The sequence below is a fragment of the Vespa crabro genome, chromosome 9, assembly GCF_910589235.1.
Source record: "Vespa crabro chromosome 9, iyVesCrab1.2, whole genome shotgun sequence".
Classification (NCBI taxonomy): domain Eukaryota; kingdom Metazoa; phylum Arthropoda; class Insecta; order Hymenoptera; family Vespidae; genus Vespa; species Vespa crabro.
The window spans coordinates 8,113,954-8,128,656 of NC_060963.1; the positions used below are offsets into that span (position 1 = coordinate 8,113,954).

A 14,703-nucleotide genomic window follows, 5' to 3' on the forward strand; every position below is an offset into this window, starting at 1 on the left:
TATTTTATTAAATTATCAGCAACGTTATAACATTAAATATAGTACTAGGAGAGCAAGAGGTCGAAAGAGGAGCGAACGTTTCGGTATCGCCTCCGGCCATTAAAGGTTTTATCGATTATTTATATGCAGCCATGTTACACAAACGAGGTGCGCACGTAATTTCTCTGGCACGATCGTGCCATACGCTTTATCCTTCCTATCGTAAACGGCAAGTATGAAAGGTGAGGGTTACATAGTTGTTTCATCTTTCGTATGACAAATAGTGAAATTAGAAAAGAAGAAAACAAAAAAGAAGCTTTTTCACTAATTGCCCTCTCAAAATCAAAAAGGGTCAATGGGAAAAATTGCAGGAAAATCAAGCCGAGTATTCCCATAGGATATCAACGAAATCCTGCGGATCGAAGGTTTTTCAAATATTTAACAGCAATATCCAATTTCGTCTTATATATCCATGTGCCTCTTCATGCCTGATTCGACGGAGCCGTCATTCGACTAAAAGCTATTCTTTCTATTACGATTCTACTTATTATATCCCATAAATCGAACAGCCGACCAACTTTGACATTCTTTTTTATTAGAATATCGATCCCATCGATATCGATTTCGTAAAATCGATCTTAGAACTTTAACGTATTGAAAACGATAGAAAATGCTTTATTTGGAACGCAAGAAAACGATTTCCTTGACGTTGCCTTCGGCTTTATCGACGTTCATCGAAATCCTTTTCGCTCGTTAGCTTCAAACGTAAAGAAAGAGAGAGAGAGAGAGAGAGAGAAGAGTAGTAAAGGCTATCAATGACACGACGATATGGCTCGTCGGTTTTAATAGCGACAGCCCAGTCGGCCGACTGAAAGCAGCAAAATGGAACTTCTAAATGGATAAGATATAAGAGTTACACTCGAGCGAAAGGAAGAATTAGGTGTCTGATGTATGAGACGCCGTCGTCTCTGCTCCGGCTTCCGGAGAAACATGCGCCGCGTAAACGAACGAGAAAATAGGATAAATTTCTAAAAATTTTCTGATCTACTCTTTGTTTAATACTAAATAAATCATAAATTATAGATTATTAAATTATATAAACAATCTTAAGAAGATTATCTCGATAAAATGAATATTATATTGGAAGGATTACTTACTCTCAATCTTGAAGATGCGATCTCATGAGAAACGAAAAGGGAAGTTGCAAGAGGAGGGAGGAAAGTCGTCGGTAGGACACAGGGTGATGCATGTGCCTTGTACGAAAGGAGTCGAGCTTGGAGGCCGAGGAAACGAGAAGGTTGGGTCGAGAACGTGATCCTGTGACTGATCCGTGAAAGCGTGAAAGGGTTTCCACTCCTTTTTCCACCCCTTATCCACTCTAGAAGTAAGACGGGGGTGTCGCGAGGCGACGATCAATCACTCTGTGTCACGAGCCCTGCGCACCCCCTCACACCCTCTATCGCTCACCGTCCTCTTCCTTTCTCTCTCTCTCTCTTTCTATCTTTCTCTCTCTCTCTCTCTCTCTCTCTCTCTTTCTCTTCCTCTTTTTCTCCATCTCCTCGCATCTAGCAGTATTCACATAAAGGGTTTTCTACTGATATAGCCAAACGAAGTTTCTTCGATAAATGACGTAAATGCGAGTATACCTTTCCCTTCTCCCTTTTTGCCCACCCCTTCATCCTGACTCTTTAGCCCCTTCCTACTTTCTCGCGATCTATCAGTATCTACGTCTACCATCGTCAATGAGATCAAATTTAAAAGCGATATTATTGTTCGAGGTAGCAAGACTAATGGGGTTTATAGCGTTCTTCGAAGTCGAGGTTATCGGGCGTCCTTCGATCTCTCGGCTGACGCTGCGAGATTACTGAAAAGCTTTCCATTCTCGTGCTCCAAGGGGAGTAGGTGTTAGCCTCACGAGATCGAAGAATTATCGAACGAAGAGGAGGATATCGGTCGTGAGAATGAGAAAGAAAGAGAAAGAGACAGAGAGAGAGAGAGAGAGAGAGAGAGAGAGAGAGAGAGAGAGAGAGAGAGAGAGAAAGAAAGAGAGAGAGAGAGAGAAAGAAAGAGAGAGAGAGTGAGAGGGATGGGGAAAAAGGAATATAAGTAAGATGGGAAGGGTCGAGATATCCAATGCCGCTTTTACGGTCCTCGTCCGTGTCGGAAGATACTAAAACTAATGTATTCATGAGATAATTATTTCTTGCATTCATTACGGAGCTGTAAAGTTTTTATTGGCCGGGTCTGGTCTCTGCGCAAAGCAGCGCACCCCGTACAAAGAGAGAAGACTCAACGAATCTTTTAGCGACAAAGCAAGCCGAACAGCTCTCTCCTTTAGATACGCGTTACGCTCGAAAGGGGGCAAAATAAGGGATCGAATTGGATCGTCTGTCCCTTTAAATTCGCGAATCGCGATTCTTCTGAAAATTTCTTTCGAATTCTCTTTTTTTCTCTCTGACCGGAAGGATGATTTTTACTTCGGAAAAGTAACGATGGAGGACGCCGCCCTCAGAGGATATATGCAAGGGTAGAAAGGAAGGAAGAGGAAGAAAGAGAAATCGAGGGTGGCGTGGAACGTCCCGAAAGGACGAAGGCGCCGACAGAATATCAAAAAGCACGGACAGCACCCTGGACAAAGGCTTCTATTCCAACCGAGAGCCAGGATCCCGGAGAGAGAAAGATACATCAACTCCTGTGTCATATAAAAATGTGTTTATGCGCTGCACACGAGGAATGAAAAATATCGGGCGAAAAGCATCTTCCGTATCCTAGAGCAAGAAACGAGAGAGAAAAAGAGAGAGAGAGAGAGAGAGAGAGAGAGAGAGAGGAGACTTCGGTCGTTCCTTGTCGCTCGTAAAACGTTTTTCTTTCTTTTTTTTTCTTAAGAAAAATTCTCGGTTGCTTGTTGTCCACATAGAATCGATAGTATTCCCTGTTCTTACTCTACTGTTACATTCTCGAATCGAACAAATTTCAAACAATCGAAATTCTTTTAATTCACTTCTAATTAAATGCTAAGAAATTTCTTTTTATTTTCTCAACTATCCTTCTGATACTCAGACACATTGAGAACGTGAACCTCGTATAACTAGGATTTCCTTTCTGAACCTTTCGTTCACGTCTAGGACGTGAAGGAGGCAAGACATACGGAGCCAGAGCGCGGAAGAATGGAGTTGACGGGGCGAAAATTGTGAAGACCGGAGACGGAAACGAAGCTCATCGTTATACCATCTAGTAACGTTACACACGAAGGAATCTCAATGAGAATTCGAATTTCTCTTTATTCCTTACTCGAACATACATACTGTTAATGGTAATAATAAAATGAAAATAATAATAATAATAATAATATAAAAATAATCTAATTATCCAATTATAAACTTACAATTATAAACTTAACCTGATCAATTTCAATTGTATAAAATATTAGATTGAAAATCGTAAAAAGAAAACAAAAGAAAAATTACTACAATTCTTATCACTCACCGGTCCATGGTTTTCTCAGCTTCACGAAACAAGTCGAGATAAGCAAAGAAGGCTGATGGAGAAGGATCGATGCAATGGGACTTTCGAGGATGTAGGGAGTCCTTGAGATAGTCACGCGTGTTGCGGCTCCTGTCTACGCGATTCTCCTAATCCCAGGGTGAAGTCACCCTCGCATCCTCTCTCTCTCTCTCTCTCTTTCTTTCTTTCTCTCTCTCTCTCTATCTCTCTTTGGACCATGTCAGCCACTCGAGATTTCTTTTTCCCTGTAAAAGGAAACGGAATTGAAATCGGCTTTTCGGAATTGCGTGCCGGAGACGATGTCCCAAAGGGAGAGAAATGCAAACACGCTTTTGCTGAACGCGCAGACCTCGTGGAAAACGCATCGACGTTCTGAAACAGCGAACAAAGGTAAGCAGGCTTTTGATGAAACGATTCTAGGGGATAGGCTTTGGGATAAAATTTATTCGCACTTATCTCTACACTTACAATCAGGATTTCGACCCTCCTAAACTATTTCGAAAACATTTGTGCCTTTGATATATTCGAAAGTTTTTTCTTATACAAAAAGATATCTATGTGATTATTAATCTTTTAAATGATACCTCGAGAGTCTATAAATCGTACTTTTTAAATGCGTATTTCCGTTTGGTAAGTTAATAATATAATTTAATTTTAATATATGCATGTATATATGTATGTGTAAAAATTAAAATGTTAAAAATAAATACTATATGTTTATTTGTTAATTATAATCATTACAAAATTTTTATAAAAAAAATGTATTATTATCTTTAGATATTATCTGCAATCTCGTGTTAAAACAGTGAATACTCTATATCGCGGCATCTTACAGCATTCTTCTGAACTATCAAGATAACTGTGCAAAGTCAATGTGGAAGAGCTAACGTTACTTGTGGTAACGTTATCATACGAGATTTTTGATACGCAACAAATTTCAAATTTAAATAGATTATATATATTATTTGTAATGGAAACAAATTAAAATGAAATATTTTTAATAATTAATTTTGATGTACTTTTAATATGTTTGAAATATGACCATACACAGATTATATTATCAGTTGTATTTTCTTTTCATTTTCTTATTTTTTTATTATAATCTTTATCAATTTTTTTTTAAGTTTTAAAGATACTAATATTGTTCACTTTGCACATATCACTGTTTGCAGTACTATAATAAAATTTCACTTTTACTTGAGCACAAATACTCTGATTTATCTGATTTGATACTTCATTACTAAATAAAAATGTATTTTAAAGTTTTTAGAAATAAAGTTTTTACAAATAAATCACTGCAATGTCATTACTATTAAATAACTAGTTTAAATGGGAATAGCAATGCTGTCATACAAGCAAAGTATCCTCTTTCATTCGACTTCTATGTAAGACTGTCTACTCTTTAGCTTCTTCTCTTATCAATGCAAAATGGAAGGGAAAGAAGCTCCACCCCTTGCCATGGCTCTAACATCGAATGAGAATAAAGCTTCAAATTGATCCATGCTTTTTAACTCTAGCATACACCCTTTTAAAGAAGGAAAATTTATTGTCCACCATTTGATATAGTATAGCTATAGATAAGAAACAAATGCAACTGAAAGAAATACTTCTAAAAGAAGTGTGTACAATTTATATTACAATTTATAAATACCATTTTTAGACAACTGAAACCTTGCTATAAAAAACTGATATTTAAAAAAAAATACAAACATTGTGAAGAAAAACGACAATATTTTTTGTTCCAAATAAAAAGGGTAAAATCTCTGATGGTGGGGAGAGAATTGAGGAAGGGATACCTCCAAAAAGGGGTATCTTAAAAAAGGGTGACTAAAAAAAGGGTAACTCACAACAAGGGTACCCTAAAGGATTGCATATCAAAGGGATGGGGAATCAATCTTCTATAATGGAGAATAACATTGCTAATCGCATATTGTATGTTAAAAATATAAAATTAATATTTGTATAATAATTTGATACAAAATGAATAATAAACGTTAAATTAACAAAAACTGAAGATATGTAAATATATAAAAATGATATTATAAGAGAAAAATATTGAAATAAATAATATAAATATGTGATATAAGAATTATTTGATTAAATACATAGTTTGTAAAATACATGCACTTTATGAGAACCATAAAGCACTAATATTAAAACTTACTACTGTTAAATCTATTAAAACTTACTATTGTTAAATCCATTAAAACATATTATTTCAACACTTCAACAATATATGCTCACTGATTGATGAAAAGATATATATGATCTAAAGGCAACGGCTGCCAACGGAGAACTGAAGAACCCCTTTCAAACTGCTACGTAGCTGGTGGTAGACTAAGTTTCCCTGACCAATCACAGGAATCCTTCCCCAATTCCTGGGAGTAGATCCTCTGTCAAGAGTATAGGAGAGAGACCGTAACCCTTGAACAGGAAGATCTGTATTGGCTATGAGACGGAGCATGCCCCGAACGAATTTTCCAAATCCCATAGTCAAAAGGGTGTGGTCCGATGAATTTTTATTGTAAGCAAGAAAAAATATTGTCCTAACAACTATTATCTAGAAAAGATGAAGTGTTTACAATCTTGTCTTAATTAAACATTTTTTTTTATATTAAATAGATATAAAAAATAATAAAGAAATATAGATTGACACATCAAATATTTAATTTTATATAATATTATAAATTATTCAGATATAATGTATCTATTAAAATAGGCCTATACTTTTTCAGCTGCTACACCCTTTTTTAACAGCTATCCCTTTTTTATGTATAAAGGGGTGAAGCCCTTTACCCTTTTCAAAGGGGTTAAAATATAAAGGGAGACTAATGGTACATAAAAAAGCATGTGTGACACTAGTGCAGTCTGTGCAGTTCAAATACATTCAAACATAAAAAAGAATGCCTAAAGCCAAATGTATGGATATTAAATAAAAGAAAAAAAAGGAAAACTAAACCAAGATATTAAGTACAATTGAGGTTCTGTTACCTATATATTCTTTAATTTTCCTAGATCATACAGCAAACCATATTTGCCAGAGATATTATTACGCTTTTATCAAAATTTAAATCATTAATTATGTGTTAAAATTAAATCAATTTTCGTTAGTCGTACAAATAGATACTTAACACACTTAACCTCAAAAAATATATTCACTAAAAAATATATTTGCCAGAGATATTACACTTTTATTAAAATTTAAATCATTAATTACGTATTAAAATTAAATTCATTTTCGTTAGTCGTACAAGTATATATTTAACAAACTTAACCTCAGAAAATATATTCACTAAAAAATATTGAAATAACTTATATAAATAATTACATAAATATAAAACTACGTATATATATTTTAGTATAATAAATATCTACCAAAAAGTAATTAATTGAATAACTTAACAATGATATTTCTTTTTCAAATCTTCATTTTAAACATACGTACACGTGATTCGCGCCACGGAAAGTTTAAAATTTTTTAGGAACTGTTAAGTCGAGTACTATTTTACCGATAATTACAATACTAATTCCGTTACTCACATGGTAAATGTAACATATATTATACGGAAATAATAATTTAAAGAAATACGTTGTTATTGTATGTATTAAATTTTACGCTTCTTTGTGCACAGATATAAACATATATATATTTTATATACAAATTACTACATTCATATCATCGGTAGATGGTAGTATATTTGCGATATACGACGATACGTGGCGCTTATGGAACTATTTGCATGTAGAAATGTGTATTTTTTTCGTTTATTTAAAGATACATGTTTTATCATTATATCAAGGAAACGTAAAATAATACAAAAGAAAACATTATTTTTTATAGACAGTTTTATTATATATAAAAATTTAGTGTATAATTGAATACTAAAGAATACGAACTATAACCTATAAAAATCATACGTGAATTTCGATCAGAAGTAAAATATTTCGTGTAATGTTTTAATTATAAATTTTATTATAAAAAATGAGTGATAAAGAATCAGAAGAGATTCCGAAAGTGACTGGACCTGTGGATAATGCCTGGTCATTGAAAATTCCAGCATTCAAACCTGAAGATAATCCACATCGTCTTTTGGAGGAAAGTTCTTTTGCTACTTTATTTCCAAAGTACAGAGAACAATATTTAAAAGAACATTGGCCTCTGGTACAAAAAGCATTAGACGAATATGCGGTCAAAGCAGAATTAGATCTCGTGGAAGGTAGTATGACAGTTAAAACTACAAGAAAGACTTGGGATCCTTATATTATTGTGAAAGCAAGAGATATGATAAAACTCATGTCTAGATCGGTTCCTTTTGAACAAGCAGTGAGAGTATTGGAAGACAACATTGGTTCTGATATTATAAAAATTTCTTCCTTTGTAAGAAATAAAGAAAAATTTGTTAAGAGACGACAAAGGTTAATTGGACCAAACGGATGTACATTGAAATCTATAGAATTATTAACAAATTGTTATGTGTTAGTTCAAGGACAGACAGTCTCTGCATTAGGACCTTATAAAGGTTTACAACAGGTGAGACGTATTGCTGAAGATACTATGAAAAATATTCATCCTATTTATAATATAAAAGCATTAATGATAAAAAGAGAATTAGCAAAAGACCCCAAATTGAAGAATGAAAACTGGGAAAGATTTTTACCTAAGTTTAATAGTAAAAATGTTAGTAAGAGAAAACAACCAAGAAAGAAGAGGGAGAAGAAACCGTATACTCCATTCCCACCGCCGCAGCAAGAAAGCAAACTTGATAAACAGCTTATGTCTGGAGAATATTTCTTAAAAGAAGAACAAAAAAGAGCAAAGAAGAAGAAAGAACAAGAGATTAGACATGAAGAGGCTAAAAAGAGAAGGATAGAACGCAGAGAGCAAGCATTTATTCCACCAGAGGAAAAACCAATAGAGAATAATCCAAAAGATACAGAAATAAATATCGATGAATTAAAGAAAAAAATTAAGAAAGGAATGAAGAAGCAAAATGCAAAAATATAGACAAGGAGAAATTTTAGAAATTATAATAGAGACTTTCATAAGTGTGTAAACTATCCATGTAAGATCTTTAACTAAATCAATTTTATAATAAATAAATATGTTTCTGTGGAAGTGTCATAATTTTATTAGAAAAACTTTGTCTAGAATTACTATAATATCGTAGTTTTATGATATATATATACATACATATATATATATATATATATATATATATATATATATATATATATATATATATATACATATATGTACATATATACATATATATATATATATATATGTATATATTTATGTATATGTAATAATTATTATACATTTGCGAATAGGATGGAAGAGAATGTTGATCTTTATGTTTTGAAAAGAAATTAATCTATACAAAATAAAAAGATGAGATAGAGGACAATTTCGCAATTTTAATTTAAACGAAATTATTTTTTCATCATATGCGATCTAAATATAATCGATGCTGAATTATAAAATCATAATGATTTTATTTTTTTTATAATATGTACTAATCGTCATTAAAATATTCGTTATTTTTTCGAAATATTCGATTATGATTACACTCTCTTATAGAAAAATTCATTTTTCTAATTATTCAGAAGAAACAGCAAATAATAATACGTAAGGAATAGTTCGCAATACAGCCTTCGTATTTTACTTGTAACAACGTTTCTTCGTCAATTACAAAGGTATTTTATAGGATACGAATGTTAACATTGACTGATTACTTATTATCTTAACTTAATCTCGAATTTTCAATGTTATAATACAGTTTATATACTTGGAAAGTACAATGTTTCGTTCTTTCATTAATTTATATTTATATTTTCACGTGATAAGGTTTATTTACAGGTATCAGCGTAATTATGGTAGAGAAACTTTGTAGTTTCAACTCGTTCGTCATGCACGGAAGCAAAGAGAAAAAGTATTCGTATTTTTTTATTATAGCAAAGAAGTATTATTTCGAGAAGTTAGGACGGGAGAAAGATAATTAATTAATAGAATATATGAAATTATTTACAAGGTCTTTTTTCATATAATTCTGTGGGAGTGACCATCTCCATTTCTAATAAAGTAGGCATTCGTGAGGTTGAAATTGGCCGGAAAGCGAAAAACTCAGGTTCAAATCCCAGTTCAGAACATCCCAGGGCCCAATTTTTATCACGAAGTCTACAATTCTTGCACCTGTACGCGCGTCTACCACATTTTCACTTTACGAAAGTATCTTAAATATGAAACAGACGCACAGAATTCGTCTACATCTATGTACATAACCAACATACACGCAACATTATAATTCATATAAATTATTCATTAATTTATTTCAATGATATTTTTCTTTAGAGTTAAACATTTGAAAAACAAATCTTTATTGAGTAAAAGTTTGTAAAATGAAATTTAATTTTCATAAATTTCATCGAATAAAACTTAAAAATTAAATTTAAAGATAACGCATAAAATTTGGATGATAATGTTACGAGTACGCAGGCATGTGTAATGTATTCACGTGTTTATATCGTTTTTTCATTCTCTAATTTAAATGTACAATATACTTGTTATTAACGAACAATTGTTTTCTTTCTTTCTGCCATCTCTCAAGAACATATCGATCATTTATAATATCTACACTAAACATGTTATCGCCTATTTAAAGTACCAATATGTAAAAAAACAATCTCCCAACAAACATTTTCGACTACGGTTGTCAACATTGAAGATGACACTCGGATGGGCGCAATATTATACAAAAGCTCAATGCAAAGCGCGCAATATCGTACAATATTAAATTTCAAACCTCCGATAGATGCGAATCCGGCGCAAAAACGGCGGCAGTTATAATCGTTTATCGGCGGAAAGTCGAGGCCATAAAAAAGCCATCTCACATGCCGATTTGCCTAAATTGTAAGACCTGCGTCATATTGCTATATAAGTCACCGTGTATATGTACTTTCGCATTTGCATTTAACGCGTTGCGGAGATCCTTGTAATAATTAATTATATTAATTGTTCCTATACGTTTCAACAAAGAAATCTAAACGAAATTATATAGTTTATCGATTGATCGGTCCGCAATGTGTTAAAATATTACACGCTAATCGTATCGCGATTCCCATCCGTTTGCACAACCAAGTAAATACATATATAATTTCTTACAAAAATAAATCTCTTTATCGAGAATCATAGAGCGTGGAGTTGAAACATTCGCTTTGTTTCACGATTCCAATCTAACGGATTGGAGACAAAAAATATCGATGCAATCGAATGCTCTAAAAATTGATTAAAATCTGCTATGTATATATATACATACACACACACACATACACACACGTAAATATATATATATGTATGTGTGTGTATGTACATATATATATATATATATATATATATATATATAAAAGAAAAGAAAGAAAAAAAAGAAGAGAATGGACGCAGCGTAGATGAATTTTTCAGACTCGTAAAGACGTGACTAAAAAGCTTCTCGAATCGATCTACGACCTATCGTCGACCATCGATAATCGTCAAGCCGTAAGAAATAATATTCTCGTTCCTCCACGCATGCATCTTCTCCTAGATTACAATAAAAAATAAGACTTGTGGAAAGCAGACATATCATCGCGAATGACTAGTAAAGAGTAAGAAAAAAAAAAAAAACATTAAAATATTAATAATCGAACCTAGGATTATCTCATGTCAAAACGTACACACATTGCTCTATCGATTCTTTGTTCTATATAACGTATATACTAGTAAAATTATAATCTCAAATTGGTATTCACAAGCAAAATCTCTCGTCAAGTATTTTCTATATTAAAATACCACAATACTGAAGTAACGTCCGACTTAAAAAAGGGAAGGTAAAGGAAAATATATATTTTGAAAATAAATGCATAAAAATAATCGCTCGAGCGATTGTATTTTGAGATCATTAGATAATTAAATATTCGCGCAAATCAAATCGTAAGGAAATTTCGATGGGAACATGCGAAGTCCTTACACTTTTTTTATTGTATTTTCTTTTTTTGTTTTTTGTTTTTTTTTGGTTTTTTTTTATATCATGTAGCACATTTTATAATATAAAAAATCCGGAGTCATCGTACCGATTGGTTCAAGAAAAAAAAACCGAGAATGTGGTCCGTGATTCGTTTCAAGAACGACGATTTTTTCTAGGCCCAAAGAAGATGATGATGAAGAAATAGTAGAAGAAGAAGAAGAAGAAAAAGATGGAGAAGAAATCTCCCTTCTCTCTGGGACGAATTCGTTTCGCACGTTCGTTTTAATGATCGAACGAACGAAACAATCGATCCTTTGGAAGATTCGGCGAGCTCGTGAGACGAGAGACGTATTATTACGCGGTCGAGTAAGGTGATTGTTCTCATCGAGAGGACGATGGAAGTTAGTGAGTGTGATTGTAGAGATGCCACCTCTGCGTTTCCGCGTTAGAGTCACATTTCTCCGCGGTGATTCCACGTTGAGCGTGATATCTGGAATCCACGCAGACGGGAATCCTGGAGTGCCTTATGAGACCACCTTCCAAGTGTCGCCACTTCTGATTTTCGCTGCCGTCGCAAACCTGCATGAGGAGCGTCGTACCTTTCGCGTAAAGTGGTAACGTCAGACAAAGATCATGATGCTTTATCAGACCATCCTTAGTGAGACCCCATTCCTGAAATGGTTAAATTATCCATAATATAGCTCTCTAAACTTATATCTTACCATTCGCTTTTTTTTCATTCTCAATCAAAACTTTCTCTATCCATGAATCCTATAATGCATCGTTTTAACTAGTGAAAAACTAATCGATCATAAATCATAAAACTTTATTGCTTCTTTTGTAAATCTTAATGAAGCTGATATACAGTGTGACCAGTTTAAATGTATAAATTCGATAATTCCCCTAAATGTTAAAAATGGAAAAAATTTTTCATATTACTGCTGTACATCAATTACATCATAGTGATAATTATTAGACTTTGCGATAATCACGGAAAGCCTTGCAAAGATCATGTTTAAATTTATAAATAGAACTCTATATTTTTTATTATATATTTTTGTCATTGTTATCGAGCTATTTTCAAAACACTACTTACATTTTATACGATTTATTAAGCTTCAATTTAGTATAGAACTGTCATTAACATTATCCGACGTATTTCGCAGAGAAATACTTAGTCCGATCTGACTTCGTATGTTTTTAGATGAAAAACAATTAAATTGTGTTACATCGATGCAAAATATATATTTTGTATTTTTAATAACGGAGAGAATGTAAATAGGAGGTTAATGATGACGATACGCCGATTTTAAAGACAAGACAGTGGAGAACAAAACAGATTGAATCGGATTGATTCCAATGCGAACGGATCGAATCGACTAAAATAGAATACCCGAGAATAGCGGCAATTTTTGAGTATCTTCAGATATTTTTGATTATCTTTAATAACATACCCAAAGATAGCCGAAGATAACTGATGAAACTGTAGACAAAACCGCGGATGAAATCGCGAAGAAAAGTTTAGACAAAACTGCAGATGAAACCCCAGATAACGTACATAAACTAAATGAACCTAAACTCAATCCGATTCAACCCGATCCGACTCAACTCGCTGGAACCAAGATAAGCCAGGCCTACCCTTTCCTATTTCTTCCAATTCTATCCTGTTCTATCCTGTTATGTCGTTTCTGTCCTGTATTTGACGTTGTGTGCTAACAATATTAGCATGCTTCTTCATGTTCTTTATTATCAAGAAAATTTTCACACATTTTGCATCGATGTGGCTCAATTCGATTATTTTTCGTCTAGAAGCATACAAAGTCTAACCGAACTACCTCCTCATAGGGTCCATTAAATAAAGCTAATGCCAAATTTGAAGTAAAATAACTAAACAATAGTCTATACAAAATATATAATGTAAGTAGTGTTTTGAAAACAGTTTTTGATGTCAGCTATAAGAATATATAATGAAAAATATAGAGTTCCATATAAAAATGTAAATGTAACGTTTACAAGGCCCTTTAAGATCATTGCATGTGTCCCCCTTGATATTATGCAACATTCGTCTAAAACGTTTTTTTGCATGTTTTATACTTAAGGAAATAATTACTTGTATACACGTAAACCAGACATACTGTATATACATATAGTTTTATTTTCCTAGAGCGGACAACTTTCAAACGTAATAATGTATCACATTACGTTAAGAAGAACCTATTTTGAAAAATTGAACGAGTAGAATCAAATCGAAAGGAGTAATTTATTAGGTGTTCGAACGTTTGGACAACGTTTGTTTTCCCAGAAAGTAATTGAAGAAAATACTTCGTTACGTTCGTTAAATGGATCGTACTGGTACGTACTTGATTGCCACCGGTATCGTGGCAGGGATATAAACCAACGTTTCCATCTAGCAAATGGCCCATGCTATCCAGACAAGCCGTGCCTTGCTTCAGAGATCCTCCTGGACCACCCTCGCTCGTAGGGATCACCAATTCGGGGTAGACGTGTTTCAAATACCAAATAAAGGGCTTGCAGCCCAGCTCTCGTTTCAGTTCCATTCTGTCTTGAATACTGTTGAAAAGTAGTAAAAGGATTAGAAAAGATATCGATAGAATATCTAAACGAATTTTGATCTTTAAAACATAGATCTCCAAAGTAACCTACTTACTTTCCATAAGGAATGTTCCGTGCAAGAGGTACAGCATTATAATAAAATTGTTTATATTCATCCATCCATACTTCAGCGGCACGTCTCGTGTTCCGTGCGAAAACATTCCCACTACCACCAGGAAATGAATAAGGATGACGTTTTCTAAAGACATGGCCCACTCGAGAACACGGAATAATTTCTAGACTGCCACCGCATTGCCATACTCGGAAGGATATTTCTGAACAAATAATCGGGTAGTTTGTAGACATTTTTAAATAAAATGAACTTAGAGAGAATTGTTAAATTATCTCACCAAGATTTTCACCACCCCAGACATCCATTTGGGTGTCATATTTTCCAAGTTTCTCGAAATAAGCTTTATTGATGACAAATAATCCACCAGCTATCATAGGCGTTCTGATTGCTTGCGTTGGATCCTTTTGTCGCGCTTGTCTTTCAGCTTGGCTCAAATATTCCCATTTGAAGACCAAACTCCAATCGAAGCCTCCTCTCAAATCTGCCGATGCACCTATTATAGAAAAAAAAAACTGTATTGATCCAATTTTTTCG

General features: G+C 33.4%; 3 protein-coding genes across 7 annotated transcripts in view; 1 reads left to right on the forward strand and 2 right to left on the reverse strand.

Annotated features, from left to right (window-relative positions):
• LOC124426681 (gastrula zinc finger protein XlCGF46.1-like) overlaps positions 1-6,940 on the reverse strand; it is a 47,980-nt gene extending 41,040 nt beyond the window's left edge. Inside the window, exons 1-3 of one of the 2 annotated variants that reach the window (XM_046968684.1) lie at positions 6,475-6,940; positions 5,673-5,907; positions 3,466-3,728 (exon numbers count right to left, since the gene is read on the reverse strand). The gene's annotated coding sequence lies outside the window, so the exon portion shown is untranslated. Of the gene's footprint in view, positions 1-3,465; positions 3,729-5,672 lie in introns of both variants that reach the window. The other variant, XM_046968683.1, reaches the window with a different exon arrangement.
• Positions 6,941-7,190: 250 nt separating this feature from the next.
• On the forward strand, positions 7,191-8,599 carry LOC124426682 (KRR1 small subunit processome component homolog). The gene has a single exon (XM_046968685.1). The coding sequence runs from the start codon at positions 7,466-7,468 to the stop codon at positions 8,486-8,488; it is 1,023 nt and encodes a 340-aa protein (XP_046824641.1). The 5' UTR covers positions 7,191-7,465; the 3' UTR covers positions 8,489-8,599.
• A 528-nt stretch (positions 8,600-9,127) lies between these two features.
• Positions 9,128-14,703, reverse strand: part of LOC124426528 (polypeptide N-acetylgalactosaminyltransferase 2) — a 97,307-nt gene continuing 91,731 nt past the window's right edge. For all 4 annotated transcript variants that reach the window (XM_046968287.1, XM_046968289.1, XM_046968288.1 and 1 more), the window contains 4 exons: positions 14,447-14,662; positions 14,152-14,371; positions 13,844-14,054; positions 9,128-12,155 (listed from right to left, as the gene is read on the reverse strand). In XM_046968287.1, the coding sequence (XP_046824243.1) occupies positions 11,886-12,155; positions 13,844-14,054; positions 14,152-14,371; positions 14,447-14,662 (917 nt within the window). In that variant the 3' untranslated portion in view covers positions 9,128-11,885. The remainder of the gene's footprint in view (positions 12,156-13,843; positions 14,055-14,151; positions 14,372-14,446; positions 14,663-14,703) is intronic.

What these genes read in the sequence shown, in the direction of transcription:
- LOC124426682 (XM_046968685.1), top strand. Translation starts at nt 7,466, where the DNA reads ATGAGTGATAAAGAATCAGAAGAGATTCCGAAAGTGACTGGACCTGTG.